At 32.5% G+C, this 23,369-nt stretch overlaps 1 protein-coding gene across 1 annotated transcript in view; it reads left to right on the forward strand.

Moving 5' to 3' along the window:
- Window positions 1-23,369, forward strand: part of Exoc5 (exocyst complex component 5) — a 71,434-nt gene that overhangs the window by 42,374 nt on the left and 5,691 nt on the right. Inside the window, exons 11-15 of the mRNA XM_076850444.2 lie at window positions 280-489; window positions 3,572-3,719; window positions 14,512-14,620; window positions 18,788-18,908; window positions 20,107-20,193. Of these exons, the coding sequence (XP_076706559.1) occupies window positions 280-489; window positions 3,572-3,719; window positions 14,512-14,620; window positions 18,788-18,908; window positions 20,107-20,193 (675 nt within the window). The remainder of the gene's footprint in view (window positions 1-279; window positions 490-3,571; window positions 3,720-14,511; window positions 14,621-18,787; window positions 18,909-20,106; window positions 20,194-23,369) is intronic.

Here is a 23,369-nt window from a genome sequence, read left to right on the forward strand (position 1 = left end):
AGCATTCCTGAATCCATTCTGTCACCATTGCCATTTCTAGACTGGTTATTTGTCTCATAGTTTTTTCTAGAGTTTCTGACAGTTCTGAAAACCATAATGTTACTTTGCAAGATTCCATTTTACCTAACTCTGCATTCTAAGTACTCTTCCAAGGTTTAAGAAACGGTGGTTTAATATAAGTTAAAAAAAAAAATCACATTGTAAAATATATATTCCTTAACATTGTTGTTATACCTAAAATATACATTAATCTTTTTCTCCCCCTTTTCCATTGAAAAGAACCACCAATCTTTCCAGCAAGTTGATGGAGTTTAACTTAGGTACTGATAAACAGACTTTCTTGTCTAAGCTTATCAAATCCATTTTCATTTCCTATTTGGAGAATTATATTGAGGTGGAGACTGGATATTTGAAAAGCAGAAGTGCTATGATCCTACAGCGCTATTATGATTCAAAAAACCATCAAAAGAGATCCATTGGCACAGGAGGGTGAGTTTTTAAAGTTAAATATTATATTGAAACTAAAGACTTTTTTTTTCATTTCAGATGCCAATAAGCATTTCTTTTTATTGCTAAATAATATTGCATTATGTGGATATATGATACATGTTGAGTAGACATTTAGGTTGTTTAGAGTTTGGGTTATTTGGCTTTTTGAGTTTTTTATGCATTCTAGATATTAATCCTGTGTCAGAAGAGAGGCTAGCAAAGATTTTCTCCCATTCTGTAGGTTTTCTCTTCATATTCCTAATTGTTTACTTTGCTGTGAAGAAGCTTTTTGCATTTGATGCTATTCCATTTATTAACTCTTGGCATTATTTCCTGAGGTTTATGCGTCTTATTTGAGAAAGTCATTGCCTGTGCCTGTGTACTAGGGCGTTAACCTACGTTTTCTTCTAAGAGTTGCCTGGTTTCTGGCCTAATTCATAGATCTTTGATCCATTTTGAGTTGATTTTTGTGCAGGGTGAATGATAAGGGTCTAGCTTTATTCTTCCACATATGGATAACAAGTTTTTCCAGCACCATTTATTAAAAAGGCTGTCTTTTGGGGCTGGAGTTGTAGCTCAGTGGTAGAGCGCTTGCTTAGCGTGTATGATGCACCGGGTTCCATCCTCAGCACCACATAAAGATAAGTCAAGTAAAGGCATTGTGTCCATATACAACTAAAATATATATATATATTTTAAAAAAGGTCTGTCTTTTCTCCAATATATGTTTTTAGTACCTTTGTCAAGGATCAGATGACCGTGGATGTGTGGGTTTGTCTTTGTGACTTCTGTTCTGTACCATTGATCTATGTGTCTGTTTTTATGCCAAAACCATTGCAGTTTTTGTTATTATAGCTCTGTAGTATAATTTGAAGTCAGGTATCTTGATGCCACTAGTATTGCTCTTTTAGCTTAAAATTGTTTGGGCTACTTTGACTGTTTTATTCTTCCAAATGAATTTTAGGACTGGTTTTTCTAGTTCTGTGAAGAATGTCATTGGTATTTTGATGGGGATTTCATTGAATCTGTATATTGCTTTTGGTAGTATGGCCATATTTAACAATATTAATTCTGCCTCTCCATGAACATTGGAGATCTTTCCATCTTTTGAGGTCTTCTCTAATTTCTTACTTCAGTATTCTATACTTTCATTGTAAAGGTCTTTCATCTCCTAAAACTGAAGATATTTAAGAACATAATTACATTTGGGCAAACTTAACAAATGTTGACTGTCACAAATATTTTCTCCAAAGAACTCTTTTAACCCACATTGTTTGTACTACTGACCAAATCCTGCTCTTGAACCATGTTTTGGGGGGGAAAAAAAACCTAACGTGATTAAAATATGTAAAACAGACACTTGACAAAAAAATGTGTATCAAAGACCTAGGAATTAGACCAGAAACCCTGCATCTACTAGAAGAAAAGGTAGGCCCAACACTTCCACATATTGGTTAAGCTATGGAATTAACTTAGATGCCCATCAACAGATTAGAAAGAAATTGTATATATACATAATGGAACATACTTTGGCCATTAAAAAGAATGATTTTATGACATTTGCTAGTAAATGGGTGGATCTGAAGACTATCATGCTAAGAGAAATAAGCCAGTCCCAAAAAACCAAAGGTCAAATGTTTTTGCTGATATGTAGACGCTAAACCACAGTAAAGGAGGGAGTGGAAGAAGGGAAGTTCTGTAGATTAAACAAAGGGGAACAAAAGGAAGTGGGTGGTAGGAATAGGAAAGACAGTAAATCTAAAATAATTCTCTGAAAATATATGTAAATACCGTGAGCACCACCATTGTGCCTACCCACAAGATGAGGTCATAAGTAGAATAAGAATATGCTTGTATAATTTTATCAGAATGGCTTCTATTGTCATGTATAACTAAGAAGAACCAATAAAATAACATTTGAAAATATTTTAATATAAAACAATATCAGTGATATCAAGAGTTCTGGTTTTATTTTTTTCCCCAAGTGGTGAGGATTCGGTGCTTCTACCACTGAGCAACATCTCCAGCCTTTTTTATTTTGAGACAGTGTCTTGCTTAGTTCCCTGGGCTGACCTAAAACTTGATATAGTCTTGCCTCAGCCTTCCAAGACACTGAGATTACAGCAGGTGCCACTATACCTGACTTTTCTTTTTTTCTCTTTTTCCCAGAGTAAATTATTTTAGGTCATTGACTAAGAATCACATCATTTTTGTTATTGTTATTGTTGCGAGTGGAGAACAAAAAACAAATAGTTTACAATTTAGTTGGTCCTGAATTGATAAGTTTGGGGGATCATTTGAGAATAAAACTATTAAATTAATATTTTAGAGCCTGCAGCTCTTCACATACTAGAAGAAAATGACTTGAGTAGGTGGCATCTCAGTTGTCCATACCTTAACTACCTCGAACCTAATTGATTCTAGAAGAAGGCAGAATGACATCTGGGTTGCCATACAATCAGAGTGGAGAGTCCACACTCTATACACCTATATCATTTTCATGTTTCTCAGTTTGTGTATTAAATAATGACCAGAGAGAAGTATAACTAGGAAGAAGAGGCATGATCTGAAAGGCAGTAGAGAACAACTGATGAACAGTCATAAGACATTTTTAAAAAAAATAAGTTCACAGGAGCTATATATAGTCTAGGATGAAAAAAAAAGAGATACCCAATATAATAAATGTTCCAGGTAATCCTTGATCACTAAGAGAAGCTAAATTATGTTTAACAGATCTGTTTAATGTAGTGAAGAAATGTGTCAAATCTTTAAATGGTTGAATATATTAAAAGTCATTAAAATTTTGGAGGTTTTATTTTTAAACAGGACTATTTATCTTTTACATTTACTTATTTGGAATAGCTTGCTTCCTGGTTGATTTAGAATTGTAAAGCTGAATAGGATTTTAGAGATCCTAATTTCAAGTTTCATTTTTCAGATGAAATTTTTCACAGAACTAATTTTTGGAATTAGAATTTAGATTTTTCGGTTATTGATTTTGTTGTTGTTGATGATGTATACTAAGTTTGAGAATACTTGAAGTTAAAATCCACATGTTCTTTTTTTCATTTGTCCATACTAGTATTCAAGATTTGAAAGAAAGAATTAGACAACGTACCAACTTACCACTGGGGCCAAGTATTGATACTCATGGGGAAACTTTCCTATCCCAAGAAGTGGTGGTTAATCTTTTACAAGAAACCAAACAAGCCTTTGAAAGATGTCATAGGGTAAGATTGATTGTAAATTTATTTTACTCATGATTGGTGTATCTATTTTAAGTTTTACCTTGTTGATACAATGATAAAATCTATTCTCTGATTAGAAGCAACTATTTTTTCTTTGCTTTTTAAAATTTTTTTAATTGACATGTAAAAATTGTACATACTTATGGGGTACCATGTGATATTTTGATACATGTCTACTTTGAGGAATGTTCAAATCAGGGTAAGCATATATATCCCCTCAAATATTTCTTTCTTTCTTTCTTTCTTTCTTTTGGTAATGAAAACATTCAAAAACCATTCTTCTATTTTTTTTTGAAGTAGAAAGATTATTTTTATTACCTGTAGTCACCCTAATAATTGCAATGGATGCAACAGAACACCAGAAATGGGTTATCTTTTATCTAACTATACATAGTACCTGTTGACCAACCTTTTCCCGTGCCTTTCTCCTCACCACCCCCTCAACTTGTGGTAACCACTGTTCTACTCTTAATTTCTTTGAGATCTCCTTTTTAGATTCCACCGATGAATGAGATCATTCCTGGCTTATTTTACTTAACATAATGTCTTTCAGTTCTATCCCATGGTTGCAAATGACAGGATTTCATCCTTTTATGGCTGAATATTATTTCCCTGTTTATATATACTACCTTTTCTTTATCTGTTCATCAGTTGATGTACACTTAGATTGATTTCATTTCTTGGCCATTATGGATAATGCTTCAAGAAATATGGGAGTGCAGATGTCTCCTCAGTATGATGATTTCATTTCCTTTGTATGTATACTTGGTAATGGATCATATGGCAATTCTAATTTTAATTTTTTAAGGAACCTCCTTACTGTTTTCCATAATGGCTATACTGATTTCTATTACCACTAATAATGTGCATGATAGGTTCCTTTTTCTCCACATTATTGACAACACTTGTAATTTTTTTTATAATAACTATTCTAATTTGAGAAAGGTGATCTCATTGTGATTTTTATTTGCATTTCTCTGATAATTAGTGATGGTCAGCATTTTTTCATATATCTGTTAGCCATTTATACAACTTTTGAGAGAAGTCTGTTTGGCCTATTGTCCATTTTTAATTTTATTTATTTTTGCCATTTTGTTGTTTTGGATCCTTATATGTTCTAGACATTAACCTCTTATCAGATATATAATTTGCAAATATTTTCTCCTGTAGGTTGTCTCTTCACTCTTGATTATTTCTTTTGCTGTGTAGAAGCCATTTAGTTTGATTAATCCTCTTTTGTCCCTTTTTTTAATCCCTATGCTTTCAGGGTCTAATCCAAAAAAATCTTTGCCCATTCAGATGTCATGAAATATTTCCTCTGTATTTTCAGTTAGAATTGTTATAGTGTCAGGCTTACACTTAAGTCTTTAATTAATTTTGAGTTGATTTGTGTATGTTCTTTTTTAAATGTGAGTATCCATTTTTTCCAGCACCATTTATTGAATGATTTATTCTTTCCCCAACATGTGCTCATAATACCATATTCAAAGATAGTTGGCTATGTGTGGGTTTACTTCTAGGTTCCATTGGTCTTTGTGTCTGCTCTTATGCCAACACCATGCTGTTTTGATAAAACTTGGTAGTATATTTTGAAATCAGGTACTGTTATGTGTCCTAATTTTTCGTTTTATTCAAGCTTGCTTTTGTCCTTTGGAGTTTTGGTGGTTCCATAAGAATTTTAACATTGTTTTTTTCTAGCGCTGTGAAGAATGTCATTGATAGTCTGATGGGGATCATATTGAATCTGTAGTTTTGTAGGGTACTATGGACCTTTTAACAATATTGATTCTTCCAGTCTATGAACATGGGCTATCTTTCCATTTTTGTATGTCCTCTTTAGTTTCTTTCATCAGTGTTTTATAGTTTTCATTAAAGATATCCTTCATCTTTTTGGTTACATTTATTCCCAGATATTTATTATTTTGCATTTATTATAAGTGGGATTGCTTTGTTCTTTTCTTTTTGGGGAATTTACTGTTGGTCATATAGAAATGCTATTGATCTTTTTCTTTTCTTTCTTTTTTTTTTTTTTAAATCTTGTGACTGCTGAATTTGCTTATTTGTTCTAATAATATTTTGGTGGATTCTTTGGGTTTACTAAGTTTAAGACCATGTTGTTGGCGAACTGTGAGGATTTGTATTTTTCAATTTTTCAAACTTAACTACTGTGTTGAATAAAAATGGTGAGTCTGAATCCATGCTTTGTTCCAGATGTTAGAAAGTTTTCAACTTTTCCCTGTTCATTATGAAATTAACTGTGGACTTCTTACATATTACTTTTATGATGTTGAATTATATTCTGACCTTGTCTAATTTGTTCAGAGTTTTTAATCTTGAAGAGATATTGGATTTTATCAAATGCTTTTTCTGCATCTACTGAGATGATCATATAGTTTTTATCCTTCATTCACTTGACGTGTTGTGTCACATTTACTGATTTATGTGCGTCAAAGCATCTCTTAGATGAATTCCCTTGCTTAGATGGATAATCTGTTGGATATGCTGTTGGACTCAGAGGGCTAGTACTTTGTTGAGGATTTTGCATCTGTGTTCAACAGGGATATTGGCCTATAGCTTTTTTTTTATTGTTGTTGTAGCCCTTGTTTGGCCTTGGTGTCAAAATATTGCTGGCCTCAAATAATGTGTTTGGAAGAATTCTAGGATTTGGAATTATTTGGGCAATGTTCATATTCATATTTTTACATATTTGGTAGAATTCAGAATTGAAACCATCTGGCTCTGGACTTTCCTTTTATGGGAGGCATTTTATTACAGATTTAATCTCATTATTCAGTATTGATCTGTTAAGATTTTTCTATTTCTTCATGATTCAATCTTTGTGAGATGTATGTGTTCAGGAATTTACCTGTTTCTTACAAAATATGGACTCTTAGTATACAGTTGTTTGTGATAATCTCTAAGATCCTTTGTATGTCTGTGATGTCAGTTACAGTGTCTCCATTTTTATCTCTGATTTATTTATATTCAGACATTTTCTTAGTGTAGCTAAGGTTTTTGTTTTAACTCTTCATTTTGCTGATTCTTTATTGATTTGTGTGTGTGTGTGTGCACTTTATTTATTTTTGCTCATCCTTCTAAATCTTCTACTAATTTGGAGTATGTTTTGTTCTGTTTTTCTAGTACCTTGAGATTCAAGAATAAATTGTTTTGAGATTTTCCTACTTTTTTGACATTGGCATTGACTGTTATAAACATTCCTGTTTTGCTTTTGCTGTCCCATAAATATTGGCGTTTCCATTGTCATTTGTCTCAAGACGTTTTTTAAATTTTTTTCTATATTTCTTTATGGATCAATTCGTGATTCAGAAGTCAGTTATTTAATATTCATGTATTTGAGTAGTTACCAAAGTCTTTCTTGTTATTTTCTAGTTTTATTACACTGTAGTTGTAAAAAAAATACTCAATGTGTTTTTTAGTTTTTCAAAATTTGTTGAGACTTGTTCTTTGGCCTACCATATGATCTGTCATGGAGAATGTTCCATGTACTTTTAAAAAGAATATGTATTCTGTAGCTTTTGCGTGGAATGTTCTATAGATGTCTATTAGGTTCATTGGTCTAGAGTACAGTTTACTATTTGTTACTGTGTTAATTTTCTGTCTGGATGATCTGTTCTTGGCTGAAAAGGGGGTGTTAAAGTCTATACTATTATTGTATTGGATTCTAGCTCTCCTTTTCTATTTGCTTTATATATCTGGGTACTCTGATACTGGGTGCATATATATTTGTAATTACTATTTTCTTTTGCTGAATTGAAGCCATTATATAATGACTTTGTTTTAATTGCTTTTGATTTAAAGTCTACTTTATCTAAGTATGACCTTTCTTTTGGATCCCATTTGTATGGGATATCTATAGACTATGTTCATTCTTAGAAATGAATGAATTTTTTTGTAAACACTATATAGTTAAGTCTTATTTTTTTAATTCATTCACTCTTTTAATTGGATAATTTAATCTATTTATATTTAAGATGATCATCAATAGGTAAAGTCCTATTACTGCCATTTTATTACTTGTTTTCTAGTTTTTCAATAGTCTTTTTCTTTCTCCCTCTTTTATAGCCTTCCTTTGTTGTGAAATGTTTGCATTCTTTGCATATTATTTTTAGTGTATCTGATTACAGGTTTTTCTTTTGTGGTTACAGTGAGGCTTATGAAAATCTCTTTTGATTATTAGAAGCTATTTTGAACTGAGAACTTAATTTTGATTGTAACGATAGGAAAAGAAAGAAAAATAGTAATTTAAAAACTCTATACTTCCTATATTTTGAGTTTTTGACCTATTTTGCGTTTTGTATTACATTTTTTTTTTCTTTTGGTCCCAAAGATTGAACCCCAGGGACACTCAACCCTAAGTCCTTTTATTTTATTTATTTATTTTTTATTTTGAGACAGGGTATCACTAAGTTGCTTAGGGCCTTGCTAAGTCCCTGAGGATGGCTTCAATCTTGGAGTCCTCCTGCCTCAGTCTCACCTGCCGCTGGGATTACAGGCATGTACCACTGCACCCAGCTTATCTTTTAACATATTAATGTGTGGTTTTTTTTTTTTTTTTTTGGGTGCTGGGGATTGAACCCAGGGCTTTGTAAATGTAAGGCAAGCACTCTACCAACTGAGCTGTATTCCCAGCCCCTTAATGTGTCTTTTATCATTTTTGTTTTGTTTTTTAGATTTCATACTAATGATATAAATGGTTTATGCACCAGTTTACAATATTAGAACATTTTGAATTTCTTTGTGTATTTGCTCTTGCTAATGAGTTTTAAACATTAGAGCATTTTCTTCTTACTTATTGGCATTGCTTTCCTTCAATTTGAAGAATTCCCTTCAGCATTTTTTGTAATAGAGATGTCATGGTGATAAATTCTCTCAACTCTTTTTGTCTAGAAATGGTTTTTCTCTCTCTTTACTGCTAAAGCACAGTTTTGCTGAGTGCAGTAATCCTGGCTGACAATCCCCCCTGTCCTTTAACTGTGAATATCTCATCCTATTTCCATCTTAAATGTTAGGTTTCTGCAGAGAAGTCTGATATCAGGCAGACTGGAAGACTTATATGTGTTATTTTTTTTTTTTCTTGCTGCTTTTAGAATCCTTTGTTTTTAATCTTTGGAAGCTTGGTTATAATGTAACTTGGGGTTGAATGTGATGGTTGACCTTTGACCTTCTTACACCTGGATATTTGTATACTTCCCTGAGTTTGGGGAATTTTCTGATAGTTCTCTTTGAATAGGCTTTCTATTCTTGGCATTCTTTTTTTTTTTTAAGAATTTTTAAAATATTTATTTATTTTAGTTTTTTAGTTTCGGCGGACACAACATCTTTTTTTGTATGTGGTGCTGAGGATCGAACCCAGGCCGCACGCATGCCAGGCGAGTGCGCTACCGCTTGAGCCACGTCCCCTGCCCCATATTCTTGGCATTCTTGAGTCCTCTTGAACCCCAGTAACTTGAATATTGTTTTCATTTAATGCTATCCTATAAGCTTTGTTCATTCTTCTTTTTCTCTTGATTGATTATATTCAAATAGCCTGTTTCGAGTTCACTGACTCTTTGCTTTAATTGATTTGCTAGTGATTTTATCATTGATGTCTTCTATCACATTTTTCATTCTATTTATTGTAGTTTTCAGCTCCAGGATATTAATTTTTTAAAAATATTTTTCTTTAGTTGTAGATGGACACAATGACTTTATTTTATTTATTTTTATGTGGTACCAAGGATTGAACCCAGTGCCTCAGATGTGCTAGGCGAGCGCTCTACCACTAAGCCACAACCCCAGCTCTTTTTTTTTTTTAATATTTCAACATATTTATTAAGTTTCTCTGATAAATTACTGAATTGTTTCTTTGTATTTTCTTGAAGTTGGCTGAGTTTTCTTACAATATCTGTTTTAGTTTTATCTAAGAGATCATACATAGTCACTGAGGTGGTTTCTGGTGCCTTATTTTGTTCATTGTATGTGTGTTTGTGGGGGGTCAAGATTCCTTGAAAGTTTTTGATGTATACAGCACTATCTCTACATTGAAAGTTCAGATATTTAGTCTAATCTTTGTAATTGGTCTGTGTTTGTATACCTCCTTCTAGACTATCTAAGCAGGCTCTATGTTATTTTTTACTGAGATTGTGGTTACTACCATTGTTTTAGCACTAGAGGGCACCTGAAGCACAAGTTTGTTCCAGATTCACAATGGGTGTGTTATTTAAGGGTGAACTAGGGGAGTACTTTAAAAAGGTACTCCATCCCTGCTGGTCCTGAAAGTCAACATTTGGGATCAGGATAGTCTCAGATGTACACCAAATTGTTGGACCATGGTCGGGCACAGGGCCTCACCATGTCTGGCCTTTAACCCTAAAGCCACAACTTAACCCACTTTCCTCTTCTTCGGTCCAAACAGTGACTGTGTTGTGCTGCCTGGGGTTAGGGCAAGGACAGGGGAGGCAATCTTGTAGCTATCGTGGCTACAGTGAGGTTGGATCTCATCCAGAGTTCACAGTTCATTAAGACTGGTGCATCCTAGGGCTGGGGATGTGGCTCAAGCGGTAGCACGCTCGCCTGGCATGCGTGCGGCCCGGGTTCGATCCTCAGCACCACGTACAAACAAAGATGTTGTGTCCGCCAAAAACTGGAAAATAAATATTAAAAATTCTCTCTGTCAGTCTCTCTCTCTCTCTCACCTCCCTCTTAAAAAAAAAAAAAAGACTGGTGCATCCTATATGCAGGACGAAGTCCCACACTGCTGTGGTCTGCTAGGTGCTGTAATACTACCATAGTGGATTGGATATTTTATGGTCCAAAATTAGGCTGTGCCACTCAGTCTACAGTTCTACCTGGAAATGGAGTAGATTTAGAGGTTCTATTTGTGGACTTTGCCTGGAAATAGAGGCCACTGGATTCTTTCTAGTGTTGAGTTTCACCATGTAGATCTACTACTGAGTTCTAAGACATAGTCCTATGCTTATTTCCCTGTCCTACCCTCTAGCAGATGAAGTCTGTCTCCATCCTCTATTGCTTGAGGTTGAGGTATGTGCCTGAACACAACTCTGTTTGCAGGTTTCTTCCTGACTCCAAGGCAGTCCAGAGGCTCCATCCATAGGCACTGGTCTAGGACTAGGGGCAATGGGGCACTGCTTACCCCTGGATTTCAGATCATGGTCCAGACACTGGTCTAAGCACTTTGAGAGAGAGAGAGAGAGAGAGTATTTTTAATTAATCATCATAATTACCATTATAATAATCCTATTTACAGATGAAGAAACAGACATGATTCTTAAGTAGTAGAATTAAGAATTGAGGCAGTGTGAACTTTATTTATATTGATGTGTATAATGTATGAATTTATATTGAGGGTCATAAATTATGCACTTATATAAATACAAATCAATAGAAATCAAGTCAAAGAATATACATGAGCAATTTACAGAAAAGGAAATGTAAAATATTAATATGATATTCAGTCTCTTTAATTGGGAAATGAAACTTAGGAGAAATACCATCTCATTTTCATTAAGTTGACATAAATTAATAAGTCTGACGCCAAATATTGGTGACAAAGTGAGGCAACAGGAATTGTCACACACTGCCAATGCGAGTAAAAATTTCTATAGTTATTTTGAAGAGTAATTTGAGAATTCCTTAGAAAAGCTCATATGTGCAAGTGATATATCTAATATAACAGTATTGTTTGCATGGCAAAAAATTAGAAGCAATTCAGTGAAAAAGAGAAATTGGAAAACTGGCACTGTTCATACCCTAGAAAAACAACAATTTAAATGAATCAACTGGAGTTACCTGTATCAGCATGAATAGATCTCAAAAATATTTGATAGTGATATGACAGAATCATAGAATATTTTTAAGAAACTATCAAATAGTGTATATAGTGATATCTTATGGTTTTAGTTTTAATTTTCCTAATGAAATGATCAATGTAGAACATCTTTTCATGTATATATTTGCCTTCCATATTTACTCCTAGATGAAGTGTTCATTCATCTTTCATACAATTTGGGGTTTTTTTGGGGGGGTGGGGCGTGGAGTTCTATATTCTTGTTACACTTTATTAGCTATGTGATTGGAGATTTTTTTCTTTTCAGTTTGTAGCTTGTACATTTAATTTCTCAACAATATTTCAAAGGATAGAAATTTTTAACTTTGATAAAATCTAATTTTTCTGTTATGGGTGGTATTTTTATATCATATTTTTATCTAAAGGTCATATAGATTACTTCTTAGGTTTTCTTTTAGTACTCTTAATTTGAGATTTTACATTTAGGTCAATAATCAGTTCATAGTTAACTTTTATACAAAATATACAATATAGATTGCAGCTCAGTTTTAAAATTATCCAGTTTTTTCATCATTATTCATTAAAAAAACTGTTCTTTCTCCACTGAATTGCTTTGAGCGTTTTGTCAAAAATTAGTTGACCACTTATTTGTGGGTCTGTTTCTGGACTACTCTGTTCCATTTAATATATTTAATATATTTTGATCATAATGTACTATAAATGGTGTTCTTAAAATTTATGGTTTAACTTGGTTGTTAGTATATATTCATCTTACACCCTGCAACCTAACTAAACTTACTTTTGTAATTCTAATAGACTGCACTAAAGTTTTTATATAGACTATCATGTTTCTGCACATAAGGACGATTTTACACTTTTCTGTTATAGATACTTTTATTTTGTTCTTTTGCCTTATTCCCTGGCCCAACTTCTATGATTTTGAATAGAGATGGGGAAAACAAATACTTTCCATTTTTCCTGTTCTTAAGAGTAAAGCATTTCGTCTTTCACCGTTATGTATGAAGTTAACCATGGAGGTAGAAAGACAAATGAGGGGTAAAAGTTGGGGTAGTTATTAAAAAGACCTTATATTAGGGTTCAGCATCCCTAATCTAAAAATACAAAAATCTGAAATACTCCAGATCTGCAATTTTTGTGTACCAATATGACACCACAGTGAAAAATTCCATACTTGTTTTGAGAGGACAGGTAGGTCTCAGTCAAAATGAAGGCACACTCATGAAAAAGAATGACTTCATGGGCTGGGGTTGTAGCTCAGTGATAGAGTTCTTGCCTGGCACATGTGAGGCACTTGGTTCAATTCTCAGCACCACATTAAAAAAATAAAGGTATTGTGTCCATCTACAACTAAAAAATATTAAAAAAAAAAAAAAAAAAAAAAGAATGACTTCATGACTTTTGTTGGTAAATGGATGGATCTGGAGATTGTCATGCTAAGTGAAATAAGCCAATCCCCAAAACTAAAGTCTGAATTTTCTCTCTGATAAGTGGATGCTAACACACAATAAGGGGTGTGGGGAGAAGAATAGAAGTTTATTAGATTAGATAAAGGGGAATGAAGGGAAGGGAGGGAGGATGGAAATAGGAAAGACAGTAGAATGAATAGGATATAACTTTGCTATGTTCATAGATGAGTATGCAACCAGTATAATTTCACATCATGTACAACCATAAGAATGGGTTCCTAATTAGAATAAGTTACACTCCATATATGTATAATATGTCAAAAATATATGTATAGATTGACAAAACACAGTCTGTTGTCATATATATATGACACACACACACATACACACACACACACACACACACACACACACATATATATAAAGAACAAATAAGAAAAATTTTTAAAATGCAGGCACACTAAAAATATTCATGTTTAAACTTCTAGTTCTATTCCCAAGATGTGTGTATCTGTGTCTTTCTCTCGTATGTATGTACCTGTCTGTGTGTGTCTCTCTTATACACACACACACACTCTCACTCTCACTTTTTTCCCCTAAAACCCAAAAAATTCCCAAGTCCCAAATAGTTCTAGTCCAAGCATTTCAGAGAAGGGCTGCTTAGCTTGCAATAAGCATTACCCTGAGAGGTCACATGAAACAGCTTGACAAAGCTAGAAATGAATTTATAAATAATTTGAGAAAGCAGTTAAAAGAAGTTAAGAGTACTTTTCTAGTTTTTAAAGGTTAGATTTCATTTTGTCAGAGTAACTACTAGTTTTTTTTACTAATTTATGAGCAGCATGAAAATGAAAAATTTCAGCTTACTCTATGTTAGCTGTGTTAAAAACACAATACTTTTCATGTTTTATTCTAACCTTAAAACTAGAAAATGAGTACTATTAATATTATTCCCATCTTACAAATGAAAAAACTTAGAGTTGGTGAAGTTAAATTTTAAATTGAGGGTTAGTGAGGTTAAATTTTAAAGGTTCATTAAACCAGGAAATTATGGAATTATTTTATGCATATTTTATACTGCATATATTAATTTATTTTCCATAAATAAAATAATCCTTTTTGTTCTGAATGTTACTAAATACCCCTTGTTCAGTCAATGACTCTCAAACCTCTTTGACCTTGACCCATTATAACAAGAAATGTATTTTACATGTTATCCCACTATATGTTTTTTTATTTGTGTGCATACACACACACACACACACACACACATATATAAACGGTATAAGGTGTATATGCATGTATTTCTTAAAAGTACAATTGGATTTCACTAGTACATTGCAATCCAAGTTTAAAAAACATTGCTCTAAGGCCGGAGAAGTATAGATCAAGGGTACATTGCAATTGTGTGTGGACATTGGGAGGTGGAATATGAATCATACTGTGTCTTTGATAGTTTAAAAAAAATCACTAAAAAAAAGAGTTGGCTTTTTTAAAAGATAGAACTGAGGAGTAATTTTTGTTTTGTTTTGTTTAAAAGCTCTCTGACCCTTCTGATTTACCGAGGAATGCCTTTAGAATTTTTACCATTCTGGTGGAATTTTTATGTATCGAGCATATTGATTATGCTTTGGAAACAGGACTTGCTGGTGAGTATATTTGTATTAAACTTTCTACTAAATTCCTTTAATCCTGCTTAAACTGTATATATAATGTTGTTTCATGTATAATCATCTCTGTACATTGAATTTGGTTAAGTGCAGTGAATTTTGAGCTTCTACAATGCAAGGATTTGCCAAGTGCTGCAAACCATGCAAAGACATGGTTCTCTCATATTGTTTATATCCAGTGAAGTAAGGTACTAGGCCACATAAGTCACTACAATGTATGGCAGAGTAGATTGCTTTGTTATATATTGTAAAATTTCAAGGAACAGAAACAAAAGAGAACCATTCTGACTGGGAAATTGGTGTAAGGTTTAGAAGGGAAAATATTTTAAAAATAAGTCTGGAAGAGGATAGATTGACATTAACTTTTTTCTTTTACTTTTCATCTTTTGAGCTTACTGGTTAGTATAAATAGTGTAATAATGACTTCTTCCCTGGATTACAGCTTCATTAATCTAGTTGCCCTCCTGACCTCACCACATTTTCAATGGTTGTCTCAAATTTAGCATATCCACAACAAAACTCTTTTTATCTTTCTCCTAAACTTGTTCTTCTCACACGTCTTTAAAAGCATTGCCATTCACCTGTGGCTCAAGTCCCAAACCAAGGAGTTGCCCTAATTCTTCCTTTTTATCAACCCTGATAGTCAACCTATCAGCAAATCCTGTCAGTATCTTTCCAAAAAATAGTAAAAGTTCATTTACTTTTTTCTATTTCCACTGTTGCCACGTTAGTTCAACTTGTCATCACTGGTTTTCTGTGTTCACTCTTGCCTTTCCAAGTTACTGACTTTATATTATAGCCAGTTTAATTATCATTTCCTTGTTTAAGATCCTTTAGTGGCTTATTACTCTTAGAGGGAAAACAATAACAAACTCTTTAAGAAGCCTGACTTTTGATCTGCCTCTTATGTATTCATCCTTTCCACATACTGCATTTCCCCACACTACTCCAGACACTCTGGTCTTCATTCTTTTTCCTAACTTAGGCTCTTGCCTAAGTTAACATTTAAGGGATGGGAATGAGAAACTTGGTGTTTCCCATCGCAAAAAACTTTTTTCTTCAGCTCATCTCATGGCTGGCTCTTTAGCCATTTGATCTCAACTAAGATGGTCACGTTCTCAGGCCTTTATTGATCACCTTAACTGAAGTAGTACTACTGTCTCGCTTATTGAATTGTCTCATCATTGAATTAACTGTTCTTTAAACTGGGGATTGAGCTCAGGGGCCATTGAGCTGTACATTCCTATCTTTATTTTATTTTTTAAATTTTGAAACAGGGTCTCACTCAGTTGCCCAGGCTATCCTCACATTTTGCAATTTTCCTGCCTCAGCCTCCCAAGTCATGGGATTGCAGGCGGGTATCACTACAACCAGATAGAATTAGCTTTTTAAAGTAACATTTATCACAGTGAAAGTTTTAAATGTTAGTGTTTGCCTCTACTTCAGAATTTATTCACTTAACACTTATATGATTACTACCAGACCCATGGAGTTTATATTCTTGTGAAAAGATAGAAAAATGATTAGGAAGTGCAATGAAGGAAAATGAAACTGAGTAAGAGAGATAGTAATGGAAAGGTAGGGTGAACAGTATAATTTGAAGTTTTTTTTTTCTGAAAGGGTGATTTAAAAAGGTATCTCTGAGAAGATGAGAGCTTAATGAAGTGATAGCATATACTAATAAGATAGAATATTCTAGGTAGAGATAACATTAGGAACCTTTCTTTTTTCTAGTGTTGTACCTTAGCATCCAGAAACTACATAGGTGCTCAGAAAATCTGTATAGGCTGTATAAAATGACATTCTGTAAAGTTTTTAACAATGAACCAAAATTAGCCATAATTCAGTCACTTTGGGTTCACTCTGCTTTATCATTATCCATTTTTTCATGTTGTTACTCTTATGTAAAAAAAGCATTTTTTAAATTACAGCTTTATAGTTATACATAGTAGCTGGGTTCATCCTGACAAACTCATAAGTGCATGGAGTTTGATTTCAGTTCATGATCCCCCCTTATCCATCCCCCTTTTTCCTTCCCATCCTTTCTCCCTTCTCCCATATTCCTTCCTCTGCTAGACTTCCTTTCACTTGTCTATTTATTTATCTTTGATTGGTTTTACCTATGTATAAAGGTGAAGTTCCCTGTAGTACATTTATATATGCACATAACATGATTTTTTTAAGAATTCATTCTGCATCACCTTCCTTTACCCACCCCTTCACTCTTCCTCTCAGACACCTACTACATTACTGGCCTTGCCTTTATCTTTGTTATCCTATCTTTTTTTTTTATATATAAGCATTTTTTAACTTAATTATGATAGACCCTTGGCATCAAATATTTAACCCTTGTCACTTGCAAATGACTCAATGTAATAATTTTTGTTGGGATAATAATACCTCTAAGATGAAGAATAAAGAAAATAATGAAAAAAGTAATATGAATTTGAATCTGTCTTATATAAAGGATTTGTTATTCAGCAAATATGGAAACCTAGCATCTTCATTTTAATGGCAATATTCTTTTTTTGGAATGGAAATTTTCTTGTAGAATGGGAAGATTCCTCATATGCATAAGTGTTTCTCATGCATCTAGTTAATACTCAACTGCTATTATTTCTAACGATTGCATAAAATTCTGTGGAGCACATATAAGGTTACTATATCTTATTTTGCATCGTTTCCATTTTGTAGTATAATAATTCTGAAATTAACCTTCCAGAGTTCATTTTCCTAATATTGAACTATTTTATTTCATAAAACCCAAACATGAAATTACTGGATCAAAACATGTTTTTTTTATTCATTTTTCTAAATTTTGATACAAAATTTTTTACTTTTTAATTTTGATATAAACTGTTTTCCTGAAGATTTTTTTTCCTACCAGTATATACTGCTACCAACCTATATGCGTGTTCCAGTTTTTCCATTCATTATTCAATATTTCTTAAAAGCTTCAATAATTTAGGGATTGGAAACATACATCAATATTGCCTTAATTTTCTTGTCTTATAATAAAGGCTATTTCCTACTTCTGTTGTTGGTGTTTTTTTTTTGGCTCTTAAAAGTTTGTGTCGGAGCCTGTAGCTTTCTTACCAATTGATTTTGTTTGTTTTTTGTCAGGGAGAAAAACACTTTTATTTTTCATTATTAAAACTGAAAAGATCATTGTCCTATAAAGACTTCTATATATTAAGCTTCATATTGGATATTTTTCTTAGTCTCTATTTTCTTTTTAAGTTTACTAGAAGAACAAACAATAGGGACCTTGAAATTCATCAGTTATTCTTTAAAGAAAGGAGGAAACTGAAATCCATAGAGGACAAGCTGACTTTTTTGTCTGCTGCTTTATCAGTGGACTGGCTTGATTATCATTCTGAATATTAGGAATTTGCTGAGATTGGAGGTTTTGAGTATTTTTGCGGAAATAGTAGAGAAAACGAGTGAAATGTTAATTTTAGGCACATTACTGACAACATTATATAGGATAGACAATTAAAAAAAAGAGCCTTGAACAAGAAGATCAATAAAAAAAGTATTTTAACTATTATCAGAGATAAAGAAACTTGGTTATTTTTTTTTTTTTTTAAATTATGGAAAGCTGGGTGCAGTGGTGCACATCTGTAATCCTAGCTGCTAAGGAAACTGATGCAAGTTCCAGGCAAACCTAGGCAACTTAGTAAGAGCCTGTCTCAAAATTAAAGGAAAAGAAAAAAGACTAGGGATGTGATAGCGTACTTGTCTAGCATGTACAAGGCTCTGGTTTCCATCCCCAATATCACCAAAGAACAAAAAGAAAAGAAAATGGCGGGAATATATTCATATCACATGTGAATCATGGGGCACCAGAGAGCTAGGAAAAGTAAGGAGAAGGTAGAACTCAAGAAGAATTGTTGATTGATTTGTTTTTAGGTTTATCTAAGCAAACCACGAATATGATGGTCATTTGGGCATAAAATTTAACTTTGGGTGAATTTTAAGCTATTAACAAGCTTAGTTTTCCTTTGTTTGTAAAAGTCATTGCCAGTTTATTAAAATAACAGTTACTTTTATTCATATTGTATATATAAAACCACATCTTTTTTCTGTTGCTAAGATGAATTTTTTTAAAGATAATTTTCATTTATCTGTGTCTTTCAATTTTAGGAATTCCATCCTCAGATTCTAGGAATGCAAATCTCTATTTTTTGGATGTTGTGCAACAGGCCAATACTATTTTCCATCTTTTTGACAAGCAGTTTAATGATCACCTTATGCCACTAATAAGGTAAGTTACGTTGTCATATTTTTATTGGTATTTCAAAGGATATTTAGAATAGTTTTATTAAATTTTAAAAACAATATATGTTCATGAAAGCATCAAATAGGATGGAGGTGTGAAATGAAAAGATCTTTTCCTTCTTCCTTGCATTCTTGTTTTCTCTTTCTACTGTGCTATTAAATTTTGTTGCATTTGAAAAGACTTAATCTGTCCTAAATCTAAAATTGAAATCTGATGTTAAAGAGGCCCTACAGCTTAATGCAACTCAGCATATTTACTCCTTCCAAGGGTCTAATAGACACAATCCACCTGTAGCTGCTTGTTATATAAAGATGTACAAAAAAATGTATGAGATTAATAGGACAAATTTTGATGAGACACTAATATCTGGTTTATATCTTCATATCAATTTTATGAACTTCTAAAGAATATGAGAAATAAGAAATATGTATTATGTGAATATGTTTTACCGATTTTTATGTAGTACCATTATTGATAAGAGAAACTATTCTTATAAAAGAAAAATTTTAGATATGTTGTTGTAAACATCGATATACCAAGACTGCCTCAGAAACAATCTCAAGAATGAAGTCACTGTGATCCATGAATCATACTTTGAAGGGAATTTGCTTTTTAAAGAGCTGTTGCCACATAGCAAAAAACTCACATGGTGTTTGGGTTGCTTATTCTTTAATATTTCAGGTGTTTTTAATATTTTGGCAGCATTCAGAAGGCAAATATAATTGTCAGGGCTTTTTATTATTGTTGCTTATTTTATTTTAGGGACACTACATACAACTGGTTTGGCTGTTCCTCTCCAAATTGTTGTTAATGATTTACTATATTCTTAAGAGTCTAGTGATACCTTGTGAATTTTCTGAGTGTTTTACCAACTATTTAATTATAAATTAAACCATACAGTTCCAAAATTAAACATATTTGTATTCTTAAGGGCTGTTTCCTCAGAGATGAGAATAGCAAATTTAACTCTTCTTCCTTTCCTTTTAATGGATAATTGTTTTCTTGTGTGACTACTGTAATAAACTGTATATGAATGTAAATAATTTTTTTATATGAATCTAAATAATTATTTTATACTTCTTGGATTTATGATCATGTCTGTTGGTATCGTATACATATGAATATGAAAAACTTAGAAATTAGGCTATTAATGCGTTTTTTTCCTCCTTTAAATATACAATAGCTCTTCTCCTAAGTTATCTGAATGCCTTCAGAAGAAAAAAGAAATAATTGAGCAAATGGAGATGAAATTGGATACTGGCATTGATAGGCAAGTTTCTGTTTTTCTTTGGAATTTTTAAAAATTACATAAATATTATAGCAGCAAAAAAAATTTTTAGAGAAACTTTTTTAATTCCACCATCTTGCTGTAACATTTGATTTTATTTTGTGAACAACTTTTAACCTTATTAGAATGTTAATTGAACTCCCAAGTTATTTTATTTCTGAAAGTAAGTATATTTAGATATACTTTTAAACTAGATTCCATTAAAAACATTTTTTGTAAGCACCCCGTCTCCACTCTAGATACTCACAAACTACAAAATCCATTAAAAATGGTGTGTAATATATAGTATTATATTTATTTAGAACTTCCAGGCTTATGTATGAAATCTTTTAAATAAATACAGTAATTTTCTAAAAGTACTTCTAATATTTGTTGAAGATAATTACCTGCTCATAGTACAGAGCCCAAGGGGTCTGTCTGGGTTTTTTTCTTTTCAATTCCCTATATTTTTTATTGGTACATTAGTCTATCTGTTTTGGGGATGATGATGTTCATATATTTATTGATGATGATAGTATCTACCGATTATCAAGCATTTGCTATATGCCAAACACAATATAAGGGCCTTTACCTATATTATTTCATGTATTAGGTAGGAACTACTATTTCCATTTTACAAATGAGGAAATGGAGACTTTAATAAATTTGCTCAAAACCACACAGATAATGATGGTAGACCTGGAACTCTTTAAAACCCATGGTACTAAGATTTGGGTATAGGTTTGTATTTCTGTAATTCTACTTTCTCTTGTTCAATAAAGCATATTTGAATATAGATTTTTAATAGCCTTATTTAAAAGATAACTGAGAATCTAACTTATGCAAATATCGAACATTTTTACTTTATGAGTAATAAGAAATTACTTGCAACTCACCTTGCAATTCACTTGCAATTGACCTTCACACTAAGACTGAGAACTATGGACTATATAGTATATGATAATAAAGGGGAAGAAAAAATAGAATAAAAAGTTGGAAAAAGAAAAGGTGTTATAAAATCATTTAGAGTAGTTTACTGAAGAGAATAGGTTTAAAAGAATCTTGAAAATTTGTCTTACTGTTTTTCCCAGCTTTACTGAAGTTTAATTGACAGATAAAATTTGTTTACATGTAAAGTGTATAATAAGTTTTGACATATTTGCACTTTGTAAAATGATTACCACAGGGGTTGGGGTTGTGGCTTAGTGATAGAGCTGAGGCACTGGATTCAATCCTCGGCACCACATAAAAATACATAAAATAAAGGTATTGTGTCCACTACAGCTAAAAAAACCATTTTTTTTAAAAAAATGATTACCACAAGAAAGCTAATTAAACATTTCCATTAGTACATGGTTACCATTTTTTTCTTGTAATGAAAAGGCATATGATCTACTATTTCAGCAAAGTATGAAAATAATATGATTAGTTATAGTCACCATACTGTACTTTGATCTCCAGAACGTATTAATTCTGCCCAACTGAAACTTTGTACCCTGACTCCATATTTCCTCTACCCCTCTCTCCCTCACAGTTCTTGTTATCTACCATTCTACTCTGTACTTCTATGGGTTTGATTTTTTTTTTTTAATTCCACATATGAGATCATGTAGTGTTTGTCATTCTGTATTTGACTTATTTTATTTGGTTTAATGTCCTCCAGGTTCATCCATGTTGTCACAAATGGCAGGATTTCTTTATTTTTTTATGGCTCATTAGTACTGTGTGTATAAGTATACACATTTTCTTTGTTCATTCATTTTTCACTGGAAATTTAGGTTGTTTCCATATTTTACCTGTTGGGAATAATGCTACAGTTAACCTGGGAGAGCACATATGTCTTCAAGATATTGATTTCATTTCTGTTGAATATATACCCAGTAGTGAGTTTGCTGGATAATATAGTAAAGTAGTTCTACTTTTAATTTTCTGAGGAATTGCCATACCATTTTTCCATGATGGCTGTATCAGTTTACATTCTCACTTTAGCATGCAAAGTTTCATTTTCTCCACATCCTAGCCAACACTTAGCATCTCTTGTCTAAGCCATCCTGGCATGTATAAAGTGATATCTCATTGTGTTTTTTATTTTCATTTTTCTGATGACTAGTAATGTTGAGACATTTCATATATCTCTTGGCCATTTGTATGTCTTCTTTTGAAAAATATTTATTCAGGTCCTTTGCCCTTTTAAAATTTGTGTTATTTGATTTTTTTCTCCTATTGAGTTGTTTGAATTCTTTATATATTCTGGATACCTTTACGAGATATATGTCTTTGAATATATTTTCCCCTATCTGTAGGTTGTGTCTTCACTATGTTAGTTATTTTCTTTGCTAAAAAGAAGCTCTTTAGTTTGATGCACTCTTACTTATATATTTTTGCTTTATTGTCTGTGCTTCTGGTGGCCTATCAAAAAACCATTGCTAGAACCAATGTCAAGGAGTTTTTGCCTATGTTTTCTTCTGGTAGTTTTACATCTTAAGGTCTTATGTTAAAGTCTCCATTTTGAATTGATTTTGTGTATATGGGAAGATAAAGTTCCAGTTTTATTCTTCTGTATGTGGACAACCAGTTTTTACAGCACCATAAAACAAAGAGGCTGTTCTTTCCCTGTTGTACATCTTTGGCACCCTTATCTCAAAGATGAGTTGAATTCAGGAAGTGTGGTGTCTCTAGTTTTCTTCTTGCTCAAGATGGCTTTGGCTATTCAGGATTTTTGTGATTCCATATGAATTTTTGAGTTGTTTTTCTTTTTTCTATTTCTGAAAAGTGTCACTGGAATTTTGATAGGAAATATATTGAACCTATATATCAGTTTGGACAGTATAGACATTTTAATGATATTAATTCTTACAAGCCATGAACATGACATGTGTTTTCATTTATTTATCTATTTTTTCTTTCAGGAAAGTTTTATAGTTTTCATAGTACAAGTCTTACTTCTGTAGTTAACTTAATTCCTGAGTATTTTATTCTTTTTAATACTATTATAAATGGGATTTTCCTTTTTGGATAATTCATCAATAGTGTATAGAAACACAACTGATTTTTGTATATTGACTTTGCATCTTGTAACTTTACTGAATTCAGTTTCTGGCAGTTTTTTGATGGAGTCTTTAGGGTTTTCTGTATATAGTAACATGTCACTGAAGAGGCAGTTTCACTTCTCCCTTTCC

The sequence above is a fragment of the Callospermophilus lateralis genome, chromosome 3 (genome assembly GCF_048772815.1).
Source record: "Callospermophilus lateralis isolate mCalLat2 chromosome 3, mCalLat2.hap1, whole genome shotgun sequence".
NCBI lineage: Eukaryota > Metazoa > Chordata > Mammalia > Rodentia > Sciuridae > Callospermophilus > Callospermophilus lateralis.